The sequence below is a fragment of the Entelurus aequoreus genome, linkage group LG04 (assembly GCF_033978785.1).
Source record: "Entelurus aequoreus isolate RoL-2023_Sb linkage group LG04, RoL_Eaeq_v1.1, whole genome shotgun sequence".
In the NCBI taxonomy this organism is placed as follows: Eukaryota; Metazoa; Chordata; class Actinopteri; order Syngnathiformes; family Syngnathidae; genus Entelurus; species Entelurus aequoreus.
The window spans coordinates 62,119,318-62,145,857 of record NC_084734.1 but is presented as its reverse complement, the minus strand read 5'-3'; the positions used below and the strand labels follow the sequence as shown (position 1 = coordinate 62,145,857).

The window sequence follows — 26,540 nt, the reverse complement described above, 5'->3', positions numbered from 1 at the left end:
AGTTAAAACTGCCACTGACTGCAACCATTGGAGAAGTGACAAGAAACATGCAATAATTTGGCCTCAGATTTGGTGACCAACCGTGCTTTAAAAGTCATCATCATGTGACTTTAGCAAATCACATGAGATGTCAGCTCAGTGGTTTTTCTTCTTCTTGTAATGCTACCAATGGTGGCCAAGAAGAAACGTGTGATGATGACCATAGAACCTGATATGATGTGGTAATGCAGCAATGAAAGTAGTAGTCGGTATATGGCTACAAGTTACAACAATATTAATAAAAATATACAACAATATTAATAAAAAAATGCACACCTCAGAGGCAGTTGTGATCAGTTTGACAAGAAGAGAGTCATCTCCCAGCACACACAGTCCTTTGTCCTTGATCTTGATGAATAATCTTGAAAACCAAATTATAATTTAAACGTTTTAATGTGGCACAATTACACTTTTTACTACCCAATTTATAATGTCAATTTTATTATGTTTACACTTTCTAAGAACGTTCAAATGTTATGATGGTAATAAAGGCTTTACAGTTGCAACATTTTGATATATATATATATATATATATATATATATATATATATATATATATATATATATATATATATATATATATATATTTATATATATATATATATATATATATATATATATATATATATATATATATATATATATATATATATATATTTATATATATATATATATATAGTACAGGCCAAAAGTTTGGACACACCTTCTCATTTCAATGTGATTTCTTTATTTTCAGGACTATTTACGTTGCAGAACTATGACACCTGTGAAGTGAAAACCCTTTCAGGTGACTACCTCTTGAAGCTCATCGAGAGAATGCCAAGAGTGTGTAAAGCAGCAATCAGAGCAAAGGGTGACTATTTTGAAGAAACTAGAATATAAAACATGTTTTCAGTTATTTCACCTTTTTTTGTTAAGTACATAACTCCACATGTGTTCATTCATAGTTTTGATGGCTTCAGTGACTATCTACAATGTAAATAGTCATGAAAATAAAGAAAACGCTTTGAATGAGAAGGTGTGTCCAAACTTTTGGCCTGTACTGTATATATATATATATATATATATATATATATATATATATATATATATATATATATATATATATATATATATATATATATATATATATATATATATATATATATATATATATTGGGGGTGTGGGGAAAAATCGATTCAAATTCGAATCGCGATTCTCACGTTGTGCGATTCAGAATCGATTCTCATTTTTGAAAAATCGATTTTATTTATTTAATTTATTTATTAGAATTTTCTTTAATTTTTTTCTTTTTTAAATTTTTTTATTAATCAATCCAACAAAACAATACACAGCAATACCATAACAATGCAATCCAATTCAAAAACCAAACCCGACCCAGCAACACTAAGAACTGCAATAAACAGAGCAATTGAGAGGAGACACAAACACGACACAGAACAATCCAAAAGTAGTGAAACAAAAATGGATATTATCAACAACAGTATCAATACTAGTTACAATTTCAACATAGCAGTGATTATAAATCCCTCATTGACATTATCATTAGACATTTATAAAAAAGAATAAAAAAGAACAATAGTGTCACAGTGACTTACACTTGCATCGCATCTCATAAGCTTGACAACACACTGTGTCCAATATTTTCACAAAGATAAAATAAGTCATATTTTTGGTTCATTTAATAGTTAAAACAAATTTAAATTATTGCAATCAGTTGATAAAACATTGTCCTTTACAATTATAAAAGTTTTTTTACAAAAATCTACTACTCTGCTTGCATGTCAGCAGACTGGGGTAGATCCTGCTGAAATCCTATGTATTGAATGAATAGAGAATCGTTTTTTAATCGAAAATCGTGTTGAATTGAAAAAAAAAAATCGATTTTGAATCGAATCGTGACCCCAAGAATCGATATTGAATTGAATCGTGGGACACCCAAAGATTCACAGCCCTAATAACTATAAATATATATATATATATATATATATATATATATATATATATATATATATATATATATATATATATATATATATATATATATATATATATATATATATATATATATATATATATATATATATATATATATATATATATATATATATATACATATATATATATATATATATATATATATATATATATATATATATATATATATATATATATATATATATATATATATATATATATATATATATATATATACTACCGTTCAAAAGTTTGGGGTCACATTGAAATGTCCTTATTTTTTAAGGAAAAGCACTGTACTTTTCAATGAAGATAACTTTAAACTAGTCTTAACTTTAAAGAAATACACTCTATACATTGCTAATGTGGTAAATGACTATTCTAGCTGCAAATGTCTGGTTTTTGGTGCAATATCTACATAGGTGTATAGAGGCCCATTTCCAGCAACCATCACTCCAGTGTTCTAATGGTACAATGTGTTTGCTCATTGGCTCAGAAGGCTAATTGATGATTAGAAAACCCTTGTGCAATCATGTTCACACATCTGAAAACAGTTTAGCTCGTTACAGAAGCTACAAAACTGACCTTCCTTTGAGCAGATTGAGTTTCTGGAGCATCACATTTGTGGGGTCAATTAAACGCTCAAAATGGCCAGAAAAAGAGAATTTTCATCTGAAACTCGACAGTCTATTCTTGTTCTTAGAAATGAAGGCTCAAACACAAAATTGTTTGGGTGACCCCAAACTTTTGAACGGTAGTGTGTATATATATATATATATATATATATATATATATATATATATATATATATATAGAGTACAGGCCAAAAGTTTGGACACACCTTCTCATTTCAATGTGATTTCTTTATTTTCAGGACTATTTACGTTGCAGAACTATGACACCTGTGAAGTGAAAACCCTTTCAGGTGACTACCTCTTGAAGCTCATCGAGAGAATGCCAAGAGTGTGCAAAGCAGTAATCAGAGCAAAGGGTGACTATTTTGAAGAAACTAGAATATAAAACATGTTTTCAGTTATTTCACCTTTTTTTGTTACGTACATAACTCCACATGTGTTCATTCATAGTTTTGATGGCTTCAATGACTATCTACAATGTAAAAAGTCATGAAAATAAAGAAAACGCTTTGAATGAGAAGGTGTGTCCAAACTTTTGGCCTGTACTGTAAAAATCGACTACTCTGCTTGCATGTCAGCAGACTGGAGTAGATCCTGCTGAAATACTATGTATTGAATGAATAGAGAATCGTTTTTGAATCGTAAATCGTGTTGAATTGAAAAAAAATCGAGTTTGAATCGAATCGTGACCCCAAGAATCGATATTGAATCGAATCGTGGGACACCCAAAGATTCACAGCCCTAATATATACATATATATATATATATATATATATATATATATATATATATATATATATATATATATATATATATATATATATATATATATATATATATATATATATATATATTGTAGGAGACAGAATGAAGGTTTTTGGGTAGCAATTTGTGTGGGGTGTGTCTGCAGGGCTGAAGGAAGGTGCTGGTCATGTGGGCATGGCCATGGGTGTGTCATATGCATACAGGAAGTATTTAAAAGACTAGCATATATATATACACTGAAAAACATTATTGAATAATTTATTTCCAATTAATTAATTGTAGTATAAAACAGACCATCAAATGAAATTAAATTAGATTTAAAAAAAGTATAAAAATAATTTCATATAAAAAAAGGGTCTGGAAAAACTTTTGTAATTCTGCTTGAGTCCCAAATTTAGCCAGGGGCAGTCCTGGGTGTTTTGTCCAATCAACAGTTACCTGCAAGTTTTACAATCTACTACAGTATTTATCCACATGAACACTTGTATTGATATATTCTATTATGTTTTCTACGAATATGTTGTTGTGTTATGTTTTTGTAATATTATGTTGTTGTATTACGGCAGGACATGATCTCGGGTGTCCAGCCGGTGATCTTGGCCAGGTGCTTTGTCACAACACATGAGAAGTGTCCTGATTTCTCCATCTGCACCAGACACAAAAAACACCTGCACACTCTTACCACACGCACACACACATGGGCACACCCACCCACCCACACACACACACACACTCACTCATATGCAATGACGTGCACTTTTCTTGTGTGACAAAGTCGAGCACTCCGGTCCCCACAATGCCTGCCTGGGAAACCCAACACTGTCCTGCTAAATATAGTGGGCCTTTTCACACTGCGGGCATGTGTGTCAGGTCACATGATCCAAGATATGGGGCGTACACGCACATGCACACGCACACGCACACGCACACGCACACACACACACACACACACACACACACACACACACACACACACACACACACACACACACACAGACAGTGTTCTCACACACACAGACGCCAAATCCTGAGGCTGAGGGTGCGGAGGTGGTGAGGGAATGCGAGGAGCTTTAATGAGTTGGCTGTGACGTGTTGCTTCTCCCGTGACCCGACTCCCAGTTGCTCCGTCTCCTCGAGCGTCTCGCCCTCTGTCTCTGCGTCTTAACCACGCGCTAATCAGCTTTATGTGCTCGCCGTTTGATCTCTGGTGGGCTGTTTTGGCTGCTGAATAGATAATCATTGTGCGAGTCGCCGCTATCAACAACTTCTCTGTGTCCAACCCTATCAGGCCACCCCCAACCCCACTTGGAATGCCTTCACGGCTTTGGTAAAGTAAAAAATAAAGTCTTTCGTTCTGTTTTTTCCTATATCTTCTAGCTCATTTGGAGAGTATGAGTACGTTCATGTGGGTGCTCTCCGGCTCATGTTACGATTCACTGACTTCTGTTTTGATGTGGTTTTCTCTGGTCTAGAACGCCCCAAGAGGGACACAGTGCAGTTCGGTCTGTCAATATTTGACATGGTTTGACTCCTTGTAGTGTGTGTTGATGTACACCCGCACGCTGGACAAGAGGAAACAGGTCTGACTACAAACTTTGATAAACAGTCCCATTCCACCACAATGTACTACATTAGCTACACTGTAATGTCACAACATTAGCTAAGCCAGGGGTGTCAAACGTACGACCCGAGGGCTGGATCAGGCCCGCGGGATGAGTTTGTTAAGTATAAAAATGTACCTGAAATTTTTGAATGAAAGAAACAGCTGTTCTAAATGTGTCCACTGGATGTCGCAATAGCAATTGTTTGTATCTTGGTAGATGATGCTACATATGCACAAAATAAACCACATGATGTTAGTCATCAGTCGAGGAAAAGGATCAAAGTACATAAATAATAGGGGTGTGGGAAAAAAACGATTCGAATTGGAATCGCGATTCTCACGTTGTGCGATTCAGAATCGATTCTCATTAAAAAAAAAATTGATTTTTTAATTTTATTTATTTATTTATTTATTTATTTTTAAAGTAATTAATTAATTTATTTTTTAAAATTTTTTAAATTAATCAATCCAACAAAACAATACACAGCAAAACTATGCAATCCAATTCCAAAACCAAACCCGACCTAGCAACACTCAGAACTGCAATAAACAGAGCAATTGAGAGGAGACACAAACACGACACAGAACAAACCAAAAGTAGTGAAACAAAAATGAATATTATCAACAACAGTATCAATATTAGTTACAATTTCAACATAGCAGTGATTAAAAATCCCTCATTGACATTATCATTAGACATTTATAAAAAAGAATAAAAAAGAACAATAGTGTCACAGTGGCTTACACTTGCATCGCATCTCATAAGCTTGACAACACACTGTGTCCAATATTTTCACAAGGATAAAATTACTCATATTTTTGGTTCATTTAATAGTTAAAACAAATTGACATTATTGCAATCAGTTGATAAAACATTGTCTTTTACAATTATAAAACTTTTTACAAAAATCTACTACTCTGCTTGCATGTCAGCAGACTGGGGTAGATCCTGCTGAAATCCTATATATTGAATGAATAGAGAATCCTTTTGAATCGGGAAAAAAAATCGTTTTTGAATCGAGAATCGTGTTGAATTGAAAAAACATCGATTTTGAATCGAATCGTGACCCAAAGAATCGATATTGAATGGAATCGTGGGACACCCAAAGATTCACAGCCCTAATAAGTAACATACTATAATTGGATTTTTAAAATATTGATAGATTGAAAATGAACACCAATGAGTTGACTGATGAACTTTATCACATAATTTATTCAGAAAATATAAATAACAACAAATAAAGATAGAATACTATTAACTGCAATATGTCAGTGTAAAAAAAACTAAACCCAACAACACTATGATTTCTACAATTTCAGAATGTGATTGTTCTATTTGTAAACAAAGAAAACAATCTGAAGTTGTCTTTATTTTTAAGTTATCATGCCGGGATTTTACCACTTGGGAGTAGATTTTTCTCCATGTGGCCCCCAATCTAAAATGAGTTTGACACCCCTGAGCTAAACTGTCACAATCCACAACATTCGCTACACTCGCTACGTTTCCATGCACTAAATTAATCTGATTTCTGAAATAGTTAGTTTTTTTTGTATTTTACGTCTACGTGTGAAGTCCAAGTGTCCATGCACACTCTCTAATGCGACTATTGGTCATATGTCATGTGCCTCCCATACACTGGGGGGCCCTTCTCTCATTTTAGCGTGGTTAAATAAATTTATTTTACGGTTGACCTATGACGTCACACTAGGCACCTGCGGATCCTTACAACTTGTTTTAAGTGATGTCCGCTGTAATATTGGCACAGATTACTAATATTACGCCCCTAATGGCTATGCTGATGTTAAATAGTAGACACTATCAAGAAATGATCTTGGATTGTGCGACAAGCATGACGCTACTACCAAGACTGTATCGGGGCGGATGCAGGTCGGATGCAAGGAAAGACTGGTGGAAGAGTTTTTTCGAAATAAATCTTGGACGAAAATCATTTTGAAGCATGAAGAGGTTTGTGTACACTTTATTATACACCTTTAATATACCTGCTTCATTATATTTAATCTCATTCATATTTTGTTCGCGAGTCCGAATTAAGTCGAATTAAACTTTTCTTCTACCATCAATGCACTTCAAAATGTTATGTTCTTTTAATTTGTGAAGCACATATAAAGTATCCTCTTCATTACAATTGCTGCTATGTTTTTATTGAATTATTTTTTAATTTTATTTTTTATTATCTGCTTCCGATTTGTATCCCGTGCGTTGAAACTAGCGCATACGCAATACGAAGGATCCCTTCCGGCCGCACATACCCACTCGAGAGATCCGGTTTCTAATCGCATAATCCAGGTGTGTTAGTCCGGCTTTTCAAAAAACCGAACTCTATCGGAATAAGGTGTTTCCATGGGCCATAGGAGGCTCAATTAGAGACAAACTATTTGAGAAATCGGACTAATTTAGTGCATTGACACGTACTGATGATCACTATCCTCAACATTAGCTACACTGTCACAATGTGACAACATTAGCTACAATGTCACAATCCACAACATTAGCTACACTGTCACAATGTGACAACATTAGCTACAATGTCACAATCCACAACATTAGCTACACTGTCACAAAGTGACAACATTAGCTACACTGTCACAATGTGACAACATTAGCTACAATGTCACAATCTACAACATTAACTACACTGTCAAAATCAACAACATTAGCTACACTGTCAATATGTGACAAAATTATCTACACTGTCCCAATCCACAACATTAGCTACACTGTCAAAATCCACAACATTAGCTACACTGTCACAATGTGACAACATTATCTACACTGTTACAATCCACAGTAGCTACACTTTCACAATCCACAACATTAACTACACTGTCCCAATCCACAACATTAACTACACTTTCACAATCCACAACATTAGCTACACTTTCAAAATCCACGACATTAGCTACACTGTCACAATCTACAGTAGCTACACTGTCACAATCCACAACATTAGCTACAATGTCACAATCCACAGCATTAGCTACACTTTCACAATCCACAACATTAACTACACTTTCACAATCCACAATATTAGCTACACTGTCACAATCTACAGTAGCTACACTGTCACAATCCACAACATTAGCTACACTGTCACAATCCACAACATTAACTACACTGTCACAATCCACAACATTAACTACACTGTCACAATCCACAACATTAGCTACACTGTCACAATCTACAACATTAACTACACTGTCACAATCCACAACATTAGCTACACTGTCACAATCCACAGCATTAGCTACACTGTCACAATCTAATGAGAACTAATACTAAAATACTGTTCCATATCAGTTGTTCATTATTGTGTGTTGTTTTCTGCAGCATTTTCACACCACAGGCTGTGGAACAAGGTTAACAAAATAATAAGAATATCTTACCTAATAATGTTGTGATGTTTCAATGGAAGAAAATGTCACAAGATTTTCTCCTCATTGAATAATCTTTATCGCCATCTTCAACTTTGCCCCTCTGTCTTTCTTAGGATGTGTCACTTGTTTTATTTTACTTGATGTCCCAAAAAAAAGGCCTGAGTTGGCCCTTTTTCTTTGCTTTTTGTTCACACTTTAAATTTTTGTGAAAATTAGTTTTTAATGTTTTAATCACACTTTAATTATTTTGATGCAGGTTTTTTATAAAAACGGGTTAATGGGAAATAAATTGTTTGGTAATTCTTTTTTGTGTGCAAAATATCTAATTAAACATTTATTTACATATCTTTATGATACATCTCCGACCGGGATTAGATCCCAGCATGACGGTTTATCAGCCCAGCACTAAAGCTGACAGTGCAAATGTCTGGGTGAATTTGCCATTATATTCCTATCAGTGACGGAGCAGGAAGGGGCTTCGTTTACGGTAAAATATCATATGAAACACCATGTCACTCATTAATTAATGTTTTAGATGCGCTTATTCATGCAAAACGGGACCCCCCCCCCCCATGGGTCGAGGGGCCCTATTCAGACCGCATGATCTGCGCTGGCTAAATTGGGACCCCAAGAAGAATACAATTCTGAGGTCCCCGGGCCACATTATATAGTTTTACATGAACTTATTCATGCAAAATGCACGGCGCCCCCTGCATATACTGGTGTGATCTTTGGTGTGCACGAGTGACGGGCAGAACAGTTCAATGTGCTGCCACTAGATATCAGAAGGTACATAATTAGCCTTGAAGAAGTGATGAAGGACTTGGTAAAATAAAATAGTACCTTGTTTTTTGTTATATCAATATGTTATAAAAGCTTTGACAAAAGCTGAAACATACAGAAGCAATTTTTGCTATAAGAAAACATGCAAATACAATTATTCTGTTACATACATCCAAAATGTTAATTCACAAAACATTTGATGTAGAATATTTATACTTTCACATGCGGACAACAATGGCAATTACAAATAAATGAAGGACTTTTACCTTCACCGTTATTGGAAACTAGGGACATTAATCTCACAATTTTTACAAACTTAAGAAATCACGATTCAATTCGATTCCCATTCTTGGGCCGGCAATTCGATTCAGAACCACTTCTTGACTCAACAAGATGATCTATTTGAACTGATTCTTGCAAAAGAACATTTGGTATATTAATTGTATGAAAAACTTTTCAAAACGGGTCACAGGCTACACAAAGTAAGCGCAGAAACGGACGAAAAGACGACTTTTTCAAAATCAATTTTTAACATGTTGTTATAATAAATAAGAATGGCAATTTGGATGTTAATCGATATTTTCCAGGACCCCTATTGAAAACTCTTGTTGGCAAAAACGGCAATGAGGGGAGGAGGAGGAGGAGGACGCCCCCATCGTACTTTGCTACGAGCGCTCTTTCCCACCTTTTTTTAAAATCAAAGTTCTGGTACTCACAACTTTTTTTGGCCTCATAGTGGCTCGTTGTATTCTTTGTTTGGGCACTCCATTTAACTTTTGGTGAAACTATTTGTTAAAAACCATGACATTTGTTAAGGAACGTGCCTCCCTCACTCCTTTTTGAGTGCATTTTTTTTTTTGTTCAATCAATCAATCAATCAATCAATCAATCAATCAATCAATCAATCAATCAATCAATCAAAGTTTATTTATATAGCCCTTAATCACGAGTGTCTCAAAGGGCTGCACATGCCACAACGACATCCTCGGCTCAGATCCCACATCAGGGCAAGGAAAAACTCAACCCAATGGGATACAATGAAAAACCTTGGGGTGGACAGCAGATTTGGGGACCCCCACCTGGGCGACCGGTGCAATGGACGTCGAGTGGATCTAGTTAAAAGTTAAGTTAAGTTAAGTTAAGTTGTCATTCTTATTTATTTGTTGCTGTGCATTGGGGTCCCACTCCGGCTGACAGGTTGTGAAACTCTGACCTAGGATATGGTGTCTGGAAGCAGTAGAAAAAATGGAATAATGTCAACTTGCAATAAGCGGTCTTGTTCCAGCAGTGCAGTAGTTTCACTGATGTTTTATTTATTTATAAAAGCCAACATTCAAGGGAAATCTGGTGGATTTTTAAACAGCGTTACATTCTAAAAAAGGAGTCAACTCACGACAGTCTTCATATTAAAGCCCTAAAATACTGTACAGCAGGTCAGTTGTGAGTGATGTGTTGAGAGTAAGTGACTTTCAAACGTTCACAAAAAGATATATGTTAAAGGTGAGTAGCTCAACTATTCATTATGTACTTTTTATACATGTCAAAAGTCTGAGTAACCATTTTGGTCCACTATTACTTTTCAGAAAGTGTAATAACTGTTAACAAAAGTGCAAAAAAGTAGAGGAGCGTCATAGCGATTCTTATAAACAGCATTATTTATCCACGTCCTCACTAAGCTTCTTCTTGGCCTATGTGACATTTTTTTGTGTGTCAAGGTAGCACAGTAACTGATACTCAGTAATGTACTTTGAAACACATCCAGGTCACAAAAGTCCAACTAATGAAATCGGAATAAGAAAAATATGTAATTGAAATATGCATTAAACATTAAAAATCCAATTATGTTGTCCTAACAGAAAATTATTGTCCTTATCTTTGCACAATATTCAGTTCACCTACTGGGTCTGAGCGAGGATCCTCCTGGACCCCCACCCATGTCAACGAGTTACGGAGTCCTCCTGGGTGTCGAACATGTGACGCTAATCAGCATGAGTGTTTTGGTGTGACAGCAGAATGTCAGGTGGAGTCTTAATGGATCAAGGGAGCACCTCTGGTCAGTAGATGAGCAGGTTTGGCAGGTAAAGGAGGTTTGGTGAAGCTGTGACGATCAGACACAAATGTTTTTTTGAGTTGGGCCACTCTGCCGCCGTATTCTGACGTCTTCTCTTCAATGAAAATACCTGAGAAAAACAGAAGGGAATCATGAAGTAAATTATTTGAACTGGCTTCATTTGTAAAAGCAAACATCAAGACACATATTTATAGCAATAGCTAACAGAAATCAGAGTTACAATAAAACAGTATCTGAGCTGTATTGGTTTTGGTACTGGTGTGCCTGGATGGATGGATGGATGGATGGATGGATGGATGGATGTGCCTGTGGCCAAACTGTATTACGCGGAATCCCTCAGGGATCCATTCTAAGACATCTATTATCGACTATACCAGCATGATCATTGCTTCTCTAGTTGATAAATGAGCTGTTTTTTGTTTTTTTGTCAGTTCCATTTATGTCAACAACCCGTCAATGTCAACCAACTCATCAAGCCCCGGTCCCCTTCTTATTACTAAAAAGATCTTGCTTAAATTGACGTCGACATACATCATGTCATTGACAAGAAGCATCAAAGTCACTATTTAGCATTAAAACATGCACCGTTCCTGTTCACAGCAATGTAAGCTTCAAAATAAAAGCATGGCAGCATTATTCTGGATTATATTACAAAAAATGCCAAAAACAACCAAATGCATGCATTTTATATATTTTTTTACATTGTTAGCCACCGGAAGAAAGATCTGTGCATATTAAGGGTGTGGGAAAAAATCAATTCGAATTAAAATCGGCATTCTCACGTTGTACGATTCAGTATCGATTCTCATTTTTCAAAAATCTATTTTTTTTAATTTTTTTTTGTGTTTATATATATATACTGTATATATATATATATATATATATATATATATATATATTTTTTTAAATTAATCAATCCAACAAAACAATATTATCAACAACAGTATCAATATTAGTATCAATTTCAACATAGCAGTGATTAAAAATCCCTCATTTACATTAACATTAGACATTTATAAAAAATAAATAAAAATAAAAATAAAAATGAACAATAGTATTACAGTGGCTTACACTTGCATCGCATCTCATAAGCTTGACAACACACTGTGTCCAATATTTTCACAAAGATAAAATAAGTCATATTTTTGGTTCATTTAATAGTTGAAACAAATTTACATTATTGCAATCAGTTGATAAAACATTGTCCTTTACAATTATAAAAGCTTTTTTTTTTTACAAAAATCTACTACTCTGCTTGCATGTCAGCAGACTGGGGTAGATCCTGCTGAAATCCTATGTATTGAATGAATAGAGAATTGTTTTGAATTGGAAAAATATCGTTTTTGAATTGAGAATCGTGTTGCATAGAAAAAATAAATTTATAATCGAAGCGTGACCCCAAGTATCGATATTGAATCGAATCGTGGGACACCCAAAGATTCGCAGCCCTAGTGCATATATTAAGGTTTTATTGTTATTGTAATCAAAACATACAACAAAAATAGCGCAAAACTCTTTCAAATAAAAGGAAAACTCCTGCATGTTCCAAAATCCTTTATTTGTGACTTTTCTGCTTATGTTTCTGTTCAAAGTCATTGTGCAAACAATGGATGGTTTCACTTTTAATTTTGGCTATGTGAAACATTGTTTGACATAGCCAAAATGACTTGCTGGCTGGCTGACTAGTGTTTGACAAACACTAGTCAGCCAGTCACCATAACTGGTTCCACATTACATGTATAATAATATAATGTGATAGCAGTGATTAAAAATCCCTCATTTACATTAACATTAGACATTTATAAAAAATAAATAAAAATAAAAATAAAAATGAACAATAGTATTACAGTGCCTTACACTTGCATCGCATCTCATAAGCTTGACAACACACTGTGTCCAATATTTTCACAAAGATAAAATAAGTCATATTTTTGGTTCATTTAATAGTTGAAACAAATTTACATTATTGCAATCAGTTGATAAAAATCGGTGAACGGCACCGTGTCCCCCCCCCCCCTCTCGGTGAGCTGTGGAGTCCCCCAAGGCAATATATTGGGACCTTTACTGTTCCTAATATACAGAAACGACATGTCATCGGCATGCGACTGTGAATTGTTTTTGTTTGCGGATGACTCTGCCCTGCTGGTATCCGGCAAGGACAAGTCACAGGTGGAGAAAATCCTCAGTGCTGAGCTCTGTAGAACTTGCACCTGGCTCGCTGACAACAAGCTATCCATACACTTGGGTAAAACAGAATCCATCCTGTTTGGGTCCCACATCAAACTTAAGAGAGTCAATCACTTCACCATAAAAGTAGGTGACAGTGTCATCACCAGGAAAGATGAGGTCACCTACCTAGGTTCCATTCTAGAGGCTAACCTTTCCTGTGATAAAATGGCAACCAAGGTCATCAAAAAGGTTAACCAACGAACGAGATTTCTCTACAGAATTTCCTCTCTGGTCAATAAAAGCACCTTGAGGATTCTGGCGGGAACTCTCGTTCAACCCTTTTTCGATTACGCATGCACCTCCTGGTACCCTAGCACCTCCAAAACCCTCAAATCTAGACTCCAAACATCCCTGAACCAGCTAGTCATGTTACTTTTAGACCTCCACCCCAGATCCCACCTCACTCCTACCCACTTCTCTAAAGTGGGCTGGCTCAAGGTGGAGGACAGAGTTAAACAACTTGCACTGAGCCTAGTCTATAAAATCCGCTACACCTCCCTGATACCGAAGTACATGTCAAACTACTTCCTTAACGTAAATGACCGCCATAACCACAACACCAGGGGGTGCTCCACTAACCACGTTAAACCCAGATTCCGAACTAACAAAGGTCTTAACTCATTCTCTTTCTATGCCACATCAATGTGGAATGCGCTCCCAACAGGTATAAAAGAAAGGGCATCTCTATCCTCCTTCAAAACCGCAATAAAAGTTCACCTCCAGGCAGCTACAAACCTAAACTAACACCCTCCCCGGATTGCTAATAATCAAATGTAAACAATCAAATGCAGATACTTTTTCTTTTTCTTATGCCTTCTGATCTCTCTCTCTCTCTCTCTCTCTCTCTATGTCCACTACTTGATGTCCATATCCCCCCCCCACCCCCCCTCCCTCCACACCCCTGATTGTAAATAATGTAAATAATTCAATGTGATTATCTTGTGTGATGACTGTATTATGATGATAGTATATATGATAGTATATATCTGTATCATGAATCAATTTAAGTGGACCCCGACTTAAACAAGTTGAAAAACTTATTCGGGTGTTACCATTTAGTGGTCAATTGTACGGAATATGTACTTCACTGTGCAACCTACCAATAAAAGTCTCAATCAATCAATGTATAATGATAATAATATCCACACATTTTTTCCTGCTTATCCTTTTCAGGGTTGCAGCAACTTGCAGGGAAGCTGGAGTCTATGCAAGCTGCCTTAGGGTGACAGGAAGACTACGTGTGGGCAGGACAGTCCATGCTGACATACAACATCATGTAGAAGTTTGTTGCGTTTGTTCATTTTTCATCAATTTAAATAAGACCAAGTAAGTCGAAATGTTTGTTTAGTAACATAATTCTTACATGACAACAGCTTCCTAAAAACTGGGATATTTTGTGTTGATGTTTTTGAAGTGTCACATGCATGCAGATGACAAACCTCCATTGCAGACAGGCGCTGTGATATGCATGCCAGGCCACTAGCTGGCGATAGTGAGCAATGCAACTGCACTGGACACGGCAGGAGTGGAGTAAATGTACACTTTAATGGAAGTAGGTTAAGCAGTTGTTAAACTTAGCTTAAACTTGTTTAATGTTTGTTTTCAGGTACTGGTTTTTAGTTTGTGTTTGATTGGATTTATATAATACAAAAAATACCAGCAAAAATGGGAAAACGATTGAGCAAAAAGAAAACATTTAAACAGAACAAGCTAATTTGCTAGCAAAAGCCAGCAAGACAAAAGTTATTTTTCCAAAATTAAAAACAGATATACAAATATCGAAATGGTCCTTGACAGCCAAAATGAAACCAATCAGAAAAGAAAAAAACAAAACACAGTTTTCAGTTAAAATTAGTCTTGCAGTGGAAACAAATACCAGGCTTTCACAGCATTTAACAGTATTTTTCCACAGTAAAATACTGTAACATAATTTACTGTAACATTACAAGAAATTACTGTAAAAATCATGACACCCTTATATTTCACAGTAAATTACTGTAATCATTGTCCTCTGTAACATCACAACAAATGACTGTCTTATGGGTATCCATAGACTACATTTCTAACTCCTGTACAGTAGGTGGCAGTATGTTGTTAAACCGAAAGACTAATAAACAATAAACTTTTTTGAATTGTGAAGTTACAGCAATTAGTTGTGCCTTTATTGTAGTGAATTTAAAGATTGCAAATATTTTGCAGTAATCGACTGTAAATGTTCCTGTGAAAGTAATGCAATTATTAGCCAGTAATTTGCTTTGAATTTACAATGAAGGTTTTTAGTGTGTGTAAACATCAACTTAGAATTTCTATCATTTTAAGAAGAACCATCGAAGTTAATAATAATTAATAATTTTGTTTGGCTACTCCTTTTCAAATGAATCAATCATATTTATCATCTTTATGTTCTGGCATATTTTACATCCATTAATGTCTTCCACAGAACCTCCGAAGGGAACATTGACCACTCGTTCTCACCACCAAGCCTCTCTTGTTTTCTCACCTCTGGCTTGTGTGCTGACCCTCTCTGCGCCTGACAGCTGGGCTTTGAGTGCTGCTTTGTTGCCATGGCTACTAAGATGGGGCCTGTAGAGAGGAGCCCAGTCGCCGAGGTTGTCCGAGCTGCTGCCTGATTCACTGTCGCTGCCCTCATCGGGGTCCTTCAGGTCGTCATTGGCGCTGCAGGAGTCCGACTCGTCCTCGGATGATTGGTGGTTCTGTGCCCAGAGAAGCACCATGTTAAGATCTGTGGGGGTTTATCTTATTGGCCGGGCTTACGACACACGTCCGCTCACCGTGGTCGTGTCCATGCAGGGAGGATGGCTTTCTTCTGTTAATCCAAGCTGCTGGGCCTCTTTTCCTGCCTGCACGTCTGCTGTCTGGATGCCATTCATACGATCATGTTGGAGTCTGGGGGGGGGGGGGGGGGACAATCGCCATCACAGAACAATCAGGCCAACCTTTGAGTCGCCTCATTGAAACACATAACTTGAAGAATCAGCAAACTGCTAGCATCAGTTCACTGTCCATCTCATCAACGGCTGTGAGTGACGTCATAATGGGGGGCAGAGAGCTGGCGTCATGTTTTTATGAGCAACATGTCAACATGACAGAACGCTCATACTACAGTGGTGCTATTGTTTAATTGATACTGAACTGCACTGCATAATCATTTTGGCGTAAATTAAGGTTTATTACACATCTGTACTTTTTTTTTTTTTACTATCCAACAATGCTTCCCTTATTTATTTGTTCATATTACTGTAAAATAAGTAATGGTTGTTATAGTCTATACTCATCTCCAGAAAGCTATAGGAACTTCACTATTATTCTTAATTTGAAAACCAGCAACCTATATTTGTTTTATTTCTTTTGTCAGAGTTACACATTTCCAAAAATATATTGTTCCGCTATCCATAATACAAGTGTTCACTGTAGATTCTTGGGGCGCCAGTTGAATAGTAAATAATTGACAAGTACTTTTTATCATTTTCTTTTATTATTTAAAAAATTATTCATGAGTAGCTCTTAAAATAAACTTACATTACATTAATATAATTGTTATTATTATATAACTTTTTTAAATATGTATTGGCACATTTTCAGAATGTATTATTATTATTTTTATTACAATAATAATAATAACAACAACAACAATAATCGATCCATCCATCCATTTTCTACCGCTTGTCCCTTTCGGGGTTGCGGGGGGTCGCTGGAGTCTATCGCAGCTGCATTCGGGCAGTAGGCGGGGTACACCCTGGACAAGTCGCCACCTCATCGCAGAACAACAATAATAATAATTCTTAACATTATTAATAATAATTATGTACCATTAATAAAACATTATAATAATTAGTAATAATAATTATGCCTCAATAATAGCAACAATAGTACTATTGATAATGATTATAATTAATAATTATGTATTATTAATAGCAATAATAATAATATTAATAATGATAATTATTATTATTATTAAACTATTCTAAACGTGTGTTGGCCCAGCCGTCCATCCATCCATTTTCCACCGCTTGTCCTTCTCGGTGTCGCGAGGGTGCTGGAGCCTATCTCAGCTGCATTCGGGTGGAAGGCGGGGTACACACTGGACAAGTCACCACTTCATCGCAGGGCCAACACAGATAGACAGACAACATTTACACTCACATTCACACACTAGGGCCAATTTAGTGTTGCCAGTCCACCTATCCCCAGGTGCATGTCTTTGGAGGTGGGAGGAAGCTGGAGTACCCGGAGAAAACCCACGTAGTCACGGGGAGAACATGCAAACTCCACACAGAAAGACCCCAAGCCAGGGGATGGAACCCAGGTCCTTCTTATTGTGAGGCACCAGCACTAACCCCCGTGTCACCCTGGTGCCCTTGTATTGGCCCATTTCAAGAACATTTATTCTATATGTTTATTTTCTATTGATTTATTATTTATTTGTACATGCATTTTATTTGTTGACTCATTTCAGTAACAGGACTGAAAGACTTTAGCTTAGAATTAGCTAGTTCTCTTTTAAAGCGGACCTATTATGCAAAACCAACTTTTCTTACCTATTTTTGGGATTTGCATTAAGTCCCGAAAATTTGAAATCAAACCCTGCAGGCATTGTGGAGATATTTATTAAATATTCTTGCCTTCCTTCATATTTCTTTCAAAAGAGCCGTTTGAAATTTGCTCTGACTTGTGATGTTTTCTGACTTTTGACGTCAATGGATGTCTCCATATATAACAGAAATGTACCCAAAGACCTGTGCGCGGATCCGCCATTGTAGTCAGAAATTGTTTTCTTTTTCTCTCCCCTCTTGCTGCGGGGAAGACTGTCTCGTACTTGCACATGCATCCCCCACTGTTGCCATTTCTGATATAAATAAACATAATATTTATAATATATCTGTCAGTAGACTCGATATGGAAGCGCTGAAAACTACAACAGAGATGACGGGGAGAAGACGCAGTCGAAGTAGAATTATGTAAATAAAAAAATACAAAGCAGTTTGAAGATGCTCTATAAAACCTAATCTATGCATACAACACAAAAGCACCACCATTGCATGTTATGTAAACCGCAAGGAAGTGTTTAAAATGTAGAAAAAAATAATATTGTGACCCCTTTAACTGTAATTTTAGACATCATCATAATTTTCTTTTTTTTTTTTAAAACCTCGCTCCCTTCTGTTTTTATCCGTCCCTACCAGCTGATTTTTCTCCTAAAATCCTTGTTGATGATGTTAATTTGGTTGGATTTTACTCTTTTGAATGTCTATTAAGGATTTTAGTACAGTTGGAGAGTGGCTTTTGTGTGTGTGCGCGCATGTTACCAGCACACTTCAGTTGTTACTAAATAGAAAGTTGATCCATCACGTCCTTGCTATGTTTGTTTGATATGCAGTAGTGTACAGCACTTTATATTGTGTTCAAAGTCTACACACCTTCACTAAAATATGGACTTTTGTTGAGGCTGGAACCCATTGCTCATATTTACAATGTTTCTTCTGGGGAACTTTGCTTCACTGCACAAACTTTTCGATAGACAAACCATGCTCAAAAACCAATTAAGTTCGTAAATTGAGGTTACAATACATTCTAAACGTGTATTTATTTCATTTTCGTGCAATACTCCAATGAAACATTTGTTGACTCATTTCAGCAGCAGTACTGAAAGTAACAGGAGTGAGTTTTAGCAAATACATGAAATATAGCCACATGATATTTATGCTAATTGCATGTTGACATTACAGTGATTCAACCCAAAAGCAATCTGAGAAATAAAATTAAGGTAACAGGACTGCTGCTATTTTTAATCCAGACATACAGTAGTTGAAATATCAAATATACAGAAAATAAATGAATAAACTGACTTTTAGCCTTCTAATAGTCTGCAGATAATCTGAATGATGTAACTTTCTGTGGACCATGTGATTTATGGAATATTCCAAATGTTTCAGAGAACGTAATGTGCAATGTGAGTGAAAACCCATGGAATAATGTGTGGATTTGTCTGAATTGTTTTTGTTTTCTGTAAGAAATCAAGTCAAAGCATTCTTGAGATAAAAAGTAACTATTAAATAATAAACATTTTTGATTGATATAAATCAGGATATTCCAAAATAAAGTCACAGTTTGGAAGAGGGCACAGGCAACATTGTTCAAGGTAAAACTGCATTTATTAGATATGCATTTAGATACATTTTCATATCCCTTTTTTTTCTTTACAGTTAATCCTTTCATGCATTTATACTTTTTATTTCCTGAATGGGACCAATTCAGTCAATGAACACAGGAAGTGATTGGTAGATCTGTTTCTTCCTACTCCTTTTTAGACAGGTGTAAAGTACTTCATTGTGATCTTGCATGCATGTATAAAAAACAACAACTAAACTATTACCATAACTGATGGGAGCTGTTTACTTAGCTACAAGAGGTCACCAACATTTTATGAGCACAACCACATGAATAAACTTACTGCGAAGGCAACACCCACTATATTGTTAATTAGTTCTACAAAGTTTCTGTATTAGAACAGAATAAACATATGGAGTAGTTGCATGTTATACTTGGCTATGTATGTGTGAAGCACTCACTTTTTAAATGATGGACATTATTATGAAATAATATGCTGCGTTCAATTGCTCTTTCTGTGTTTTGTAGTTGAATTCACAAATCAAACAAACATAATCCGGAATACATCATTCACACTGCACCACGTGACATTTCAACAGAATTCTATTTTATTAGTGTGCTAACCTGTTGTTCATCATGGTCTGGAGAAGTTTGGAGGACCTGAACTCATCGACCTCTCCGATCACAAGGACACTGACGTCTCCATCACGACCGAGCAGCCAGCTCACACGCTTACTGGATGCTGCAAGCAACAACAACAACAAAAAGAAAAACAACTTCAGGGACAAGCGGTACAAAATAGATGGATGGAACTTCAGATTGTCATCTTTCTGTATGACTGAAAAAAAGATTGAGACTGTTATGAAGGCTTGCATCCAGAAGATGGTGCTGTCCTTTAAGTTTCATCCTCCTGCAGCCTCTGTGGGCTGGATATTCCTGCCCCTTTATTTCACAAATTCATGTTTGTTAAGGTGAAGACTCATAATGTGAGTCAACTTTTGTAAACTGAACACATATATAAACGCCGCACTTTTGTTTTTGCTCCCATTTTTCATGAGCAGAACTCAAAGATGTAAAACTTTTACTATATACACAAAGACCTATTTTGCTCAAATATTGTTCACAAATCTGTATAAAAATCTGTGTTAGTGAGCACTTCTTCTTTGCCAAGATATTCCAAGATGCTAATTAAACAGCATGATTATTGCACACAAAGGGACAAGCGGTAGAAAATGGATGGATTATTGCACACGTTTGCCTTTGGGCGCCCACGGTAAAAGTAACAGTTTTGCTTTATTAGGGTCTGGGTGCGTCAGAAAACTAGTCGTGTCTGGTGTGACCACCATTTGCCTCACGCAGTGCGACACATCTCCTTCGCATAGAGTTGATCAGGTTGTTGATTGTGGCCTGTGGAATGTTGGTCCACTCCTCTTCAATGACTGTGCCAAGTTGCTGGATATTGGCAGGAAGTGGGACACATTGTCGTATACACCGATCCACAGCATCCCAAACATGCTCAATGGGTGACATGTCCGGTGAGTATGCTGGCCATGCAAGAACTGGGATGTTTTCAGCTTCCAGGAATTGCGTACAGATCCTTGCAACGTGGGGCCGTGCATTGTCATGCTGCAACATGAGGTGATGGTCTGGGATGAATGGCCCAACAATGGGCCTCAGGATTTTGTCACAGTGTCTCTGTGCATTCAAAATGCCATCAATAAAATGCACTTGCGTTCGTCGTCCATAACATAGACCTGCCCATACCATAACCCCACACCCACCATGGGCCACTCGGTTCACTACGTTGACATCAGCAAGACGCCACATGACGCCACACACGCTGTCTGCCACCTGCCCTGAAAAGTGAAAACCGGGATTCATCCGTGAAGAGAACACCTCTCCAATGTGCCAGACGCCATCGAATGCGAGCATTTGCCCACTCAAGTCTGTTACGACGACACTCAGGTCGAGACCCCGATGAGGATGACTAGCATGCAGATGAGCTTCCCTGAGGCGGTTTCTCACAGTTTGTGAAAAAATTATTTGGTTATGCAAACCAATTGTTGCAGTAGCTGCCCGGGTGGTTGGTGTCAGATGATCATGGAAGTGCACCTGCTGGAGGTCCTGGGCTGGTGTGGTTATATTTGGTCTGTGGTTGTGAGGCCAGTTGGATGTACTGCCAAATTCTCTGAAACGCCTTTGGAGATGGCTTATGGTAGATAAATGAACATTCAATTCACGGGCAACAGTTCTGGTGGATTTCCTGCAGTCTGCATTACAACTGCACGCACCCTTAAAACTTGCGATATCTGTGGCATTGTGCTGTGTGATAAAACTGCACATTTTAGAGTGGCTTTTTATTGTGGGCAGCCTAAGTCATATCTGTGCAATAATCATGCTGTTTAATCAGCATCTTGATATGCCACACCAGTGAGGTAGGGTGAATTATTTTGGAAAAGAAGAAATGCTCACTAACACAGATTTAGACAAATTTGTGAACAACATTTGAGAGAAATAGGTCTTGTGTGTATGTAGAAAAATGTTTTAGATCTTTGAGTTCCATCCATCCATCCATCCATCCATCCATCCATCCATCCATCCATTTTCTACCGCTTGTCCCTCTTGGGGTTGCGGGGGTGCTGGGGCCTATCCCGACTGCACTCAAGCAGTACACCCTGGACAAGTCGCCACCTCATCGCAAGGCCAACACAGATAGACAGACAACATTCACACTCACATTCACACACTAGGGCCAATGTAGTGTTGCCAATCAACCTATCCCCCAGGTGCAGATCTTTGGAGGTGGGAGGAAGCCGGAAACAGCTGTAAATGTCACAAGAACATGACAAAAGACTATTTTGATAGTAGGCCTTGATTGCTAATCCATCACTCCTGCTTATGGTTATGTTCTCATACATTTATACATGCTGAGGATCAAACCATGATGCACCAATCCGTCGACCTACTCTGTAGTATTCTACCTTACTCATCTCACTAAGTTACAATAGTACTAATTCTCTCCCTTGCAGGCATTCCCACTTCCAAAGCTGCAGATGTCTTATTCCAATCATTGTTTTTAGTGCTATAGTACAGTAGAAGTAAACATCAGCAATAGTACTATTGACAGTGCACCTCAATTGATCATAATAATATCACTGTCAACCTTTTTATGTAGTTTGTTATTCTCCGCTGTAGTAGGCACTCATGCTCTTAGAGGCAACACAAACAATATTGTTAGAGTTCTCATAATTACTTTCAGTAGTAGCAGTAATACCAATAATATGCTACGGATGTTGTCATTCATCCAGGTCATTGTATTCTCATGCCCTGCGAATATCATAATGTTAATAACAAAGCGTCATCATCATTATTGCACTTGTGGAGAGGAAGTTTTTCCTTGCCTCTGTCTGCAAAGTGCTTGCTAATGTTGGGTTCATTCTAGGCGTCAGTGCCTTGAAATAACTTTTGTTGTGAATTAGCGCAATATAAATTAATTTGATTTGTCCATTCAATGAAAAATTTATATTTGAAAAAGTATGTCTAAAGTTGTTTGTTTAACACTTAAGTATGGGGAACATATTCATCATTAATTAGTTGCTTATTAAAGTAACATATACTTAATTTAGAGTTATTTGGACACTAGGGGAACATATAAGGGTTAGGGTTAGGGTTACTAATAAGCAATAATTCTGAGGTTATTGAGGGAAGACTCTTAATTAATGGCTTACTGGTTGGCCATGCAGAATAAGGCATTAATAAGTACTTAATAATGACTAATTAAAAAACTATATGTTACTAATTTGCATGTTAATAAGCAACTAATTAATGGTGAATATGTGTTCCCCATACTAAAGTGTTACCGTTGTTTGTATAAATACAAACTTTTTTGCACCCTTTTAAATGGTGCAAAAGACTATCTTTACTTGAAAACAAATATTTTATATTAAAATGTATAAGTGCACATTGAAAATGTGGCTTTGGGATGAACATTTTAGGCTTTACTGTCCTGAGATCGGTAGGTTGGAGTTCAAATCCCAGCCGAGTCATACCAAAGACTATAAAAATGGGACCCATAACCTCCCTGCTTGGCACTCAGCAACACAGGTTGGAGTTGGGGGTTAAGTCACCAAAATGATTCCCGGGCGCGGCGCCGCTGCTGCCCACTGCTCCCCAAGGGGATGGGTCAAATGCAGAGGACACATTTCACCACATCTAGTGTGTGTGTGACAATCATTGGTATCTTTAATCTTTAATTTTTAATTTTAATTTAAGCATATTTAATTCCCCAGTTTTGTCATTTATTATTATTATTTTTTAAAAGAGGCTATCTTTAGCAGTTATTTGATGAGCTGACAACACAGTAGGCAAGAACAGCCTCGACTCCCCATTGAGACAGTTGTTTTCCATCCCATTAGTCCTTCTGAGGTATTGCACCTGCGATGGCATAAGGGTGCGGTTGGAGAATACAAAAGAGCTGCTTTGTCAAGCAGGCTGGATAAATTCAGATGTATAAACAAGGGTAGCTTTGTTAGAGGTTATGTATTTATTACAGTCACGCAGGTGCATGAGAGCGCAACGTCTTACGCTGAGGTCAGCGAACCAGTCGTGCTGTGTCTGGGAAACACACCTTTTAGTTTGCACATACTGAGCAGTCTATGTCAGGGCTGTCCAAAGAGCGGCCCGGGGGGCATTTCTTTTACGGCATACTCTGGAAACAAAATTACACTAAAAAAAAAAAGCATAGCACAATTGGGAAAGGTAAATAGAACGAAAAGACACAATGTTGTGCAAAAAGCTGAAATGTTAATACTAAATTTAACTAGGGCTGTCAAATGGTTATCTTTTAAATCAGATTAATCACATTTTGAAATTAATCATGATTAATCACAGGTGATTACTCACTTGTATAATTAAAGTTGACTGAAGAAAAGACCCCAATAATTGTACACAAATACCATTTTATTATCAGAATGTCATCCAGGAACATTTTTAAATATTTTACTTGAATGCAATGTCATTTATTTGCACAAAACTTGGTAACAGTTTTATCTAATGTTCTTTTTGGCTGGATTTTGGAGTGAAATTCGCCAGTGAGTACACCAGTCATTCATTTTTTATACTGTTTGATCCGATCAATGACCGTTTTACGGTTAAGGTAAAAGAGCTTGTACAGTCAAAATCAATTGCATGATTAATCAAAGTGTGCTCATGATTATTATTATTTTTTATTAATAGCGTGATACTTTTAACCGCCACCCGGGAACAAATAAAGTTTTTTTTAATATAATGTTATTAAATTGAATGAGTTAACTTGTTAATTTTGACATCCCTAATTATAACACAAGGATGTTTTAGCTTTTCCCACAAAACTGTAATGTTGTTGTGGTTTAGTGCCCACTTAATTTATTAGGATAAAGCTAAACAAATACAGTCGTGCCTCGTTTACTGCTGTTAATTGGTTCCTGACATGACTGTGACACCTGAATTTCTGCGAAGTTACATACAAATGGCAGAATTACTATCATATTATTCTAATTTTATCTTTATATATTATTCAGCATGGCATTAAAGGGGTCCTTGGAAAAGGTTCTCTCTTGGAAGGGGTCTGCCGTCCTGTATAATGAAATTAATGGGTCCCTTACTTACACCTTTAAGTTTTGTGGTAATCTTTAATTTGATTATTAGGGTGTGATGATTATTATCATCATTCGAAGCAGTAGTAGCAGCCGTGGCGCCCCATAGAGAATGAGATGCATATAACCCATCTGGCCTATGGCTAAAACGGCATAGTAGTAGTTGTATTCAATAGTCAATTTTGTAATCAGGTGTTTTCACCATCCGCAGCACATGTAACGGCAGATCGGTGACTGCATTGAATGTTGTGTAACACAAACAGACTTGGTTGCTTCTCAGGTGACAAGGCAGAGTTTGGGCACACAAAGACAGTAACCTAATATATGGTTCAGACCGCAGGGGCTTAGTCAGTGCTCCTCAGCAGCAAGCCAGTAAATGGATTGGAGGAGTGCTGATAGCGGCTGTCAGTGACACGCAGATACACAAACAAACACACACATTCTTATTGTGTGTCTGGACCAGTATAGCCAGTTCAGGCTCTCCTCTGGGAAGGAATAAATAAGAAAGACATATCAGAGGAGGATGTGTACAAGGGGAGAGCCGGGAAGACTGGGTATGTTTTGCCTTGTGTATTTTATTTTTAACACCTTAATCAGATCGCTAACAAATGCGAGTGTTACTCCAAACCAAATATTTTCTGTTACGCCCCCACGAGGTACAAATAAAAACATTCTGCGCCGCTCCCCCCCCCCCCACTCTCCACCGTGACTATAAATAGTATAATTTGACCTATTCCTCTCAAATATTGTTCACAAATCTGTCTAAATCTGTGTTAGTGAGCATTTCTTCTTTGCCAAGATGATCCATCCTACCTCCCAGGTGTGGCATATCAAGATGCTGATTAAACAGCATGATTATTGCACAAATATGCTTTAGGCTGCCCACAATAAAAAGCCACTCTAAAATGTGCAGTTTTATCACACAGCACAATGCCACAGATGTCGCAAGTTTTGAGGGCGCGTGCAGTCGGCATGCTGACTGCAGGAAATCCACCAGAGCTGTTGCGCGTGAATTGAATGTTAATTTCTCTACCATAAGCCATCTCCAAAGGCGTTTCAGAGAATTTGGCAGTACATCCAACTGGCCTCACAACGGCAGACCACATGTAACCACACCAGCCCAGGCCCTCCACCTCCAGCAGGTGCACCTTCATGATTGTCTGACACCAGCCACCCGGACAGCTGCTGCAACAGTTGGTTTGCATAACCAAAAAATTTCTGCACAATCAGTGAGAATATTTTTTGCGTCGCTCCCCCCGCCCCACTCTCCACCGTAACT

At 37.0% G+C, this 26,540-nt stretch overlaps 1 protein-coding gene across 2 annotated transcripts in view; it reads right to left on the bottom strand.

Moving 5' to 3' along the window:
• Positions 1 to 10,473: 10,473 nt before the first annotated feature.
• Positions 10,474 to 26,540, bottom strand: part of LOC133648898 (SH2 domain-containing protein 4A-like) — a 35,480-nt gene continuing 19,413 nt past the window's right edge. The window contains exons 3-6 of one of the 2 annotated variants that reach the window (XM_062045422.1): positions 20,253 to 20,370; positions 16,292 to 16,406; positions 16,000 to 16,213; positions 10,474 to 11,297 (exon numbers count right to left, since the gene is read on the bottom strand). In XM_062045422.1, coding sequence (XP_061901406.1) covers positions 11,254 to 11,297; positions 16,000 to 16,213; positions 16,292 to 16,406; positions 20,253 to 20,370 — 491 coding nt within the window. In that variant the 3' untranslated portion in view covers positions 10,474 to 11,253. Of the gene's footprint in view, positions 11,380 to 15,999; positions 16,214 to 16,291; positions 16,407 to 20,252; positions 20,371 to 26,540 lie in introns of both variants that reach the window. The other variant, XM_062045421.1, reaches the window with a different exon arrangement.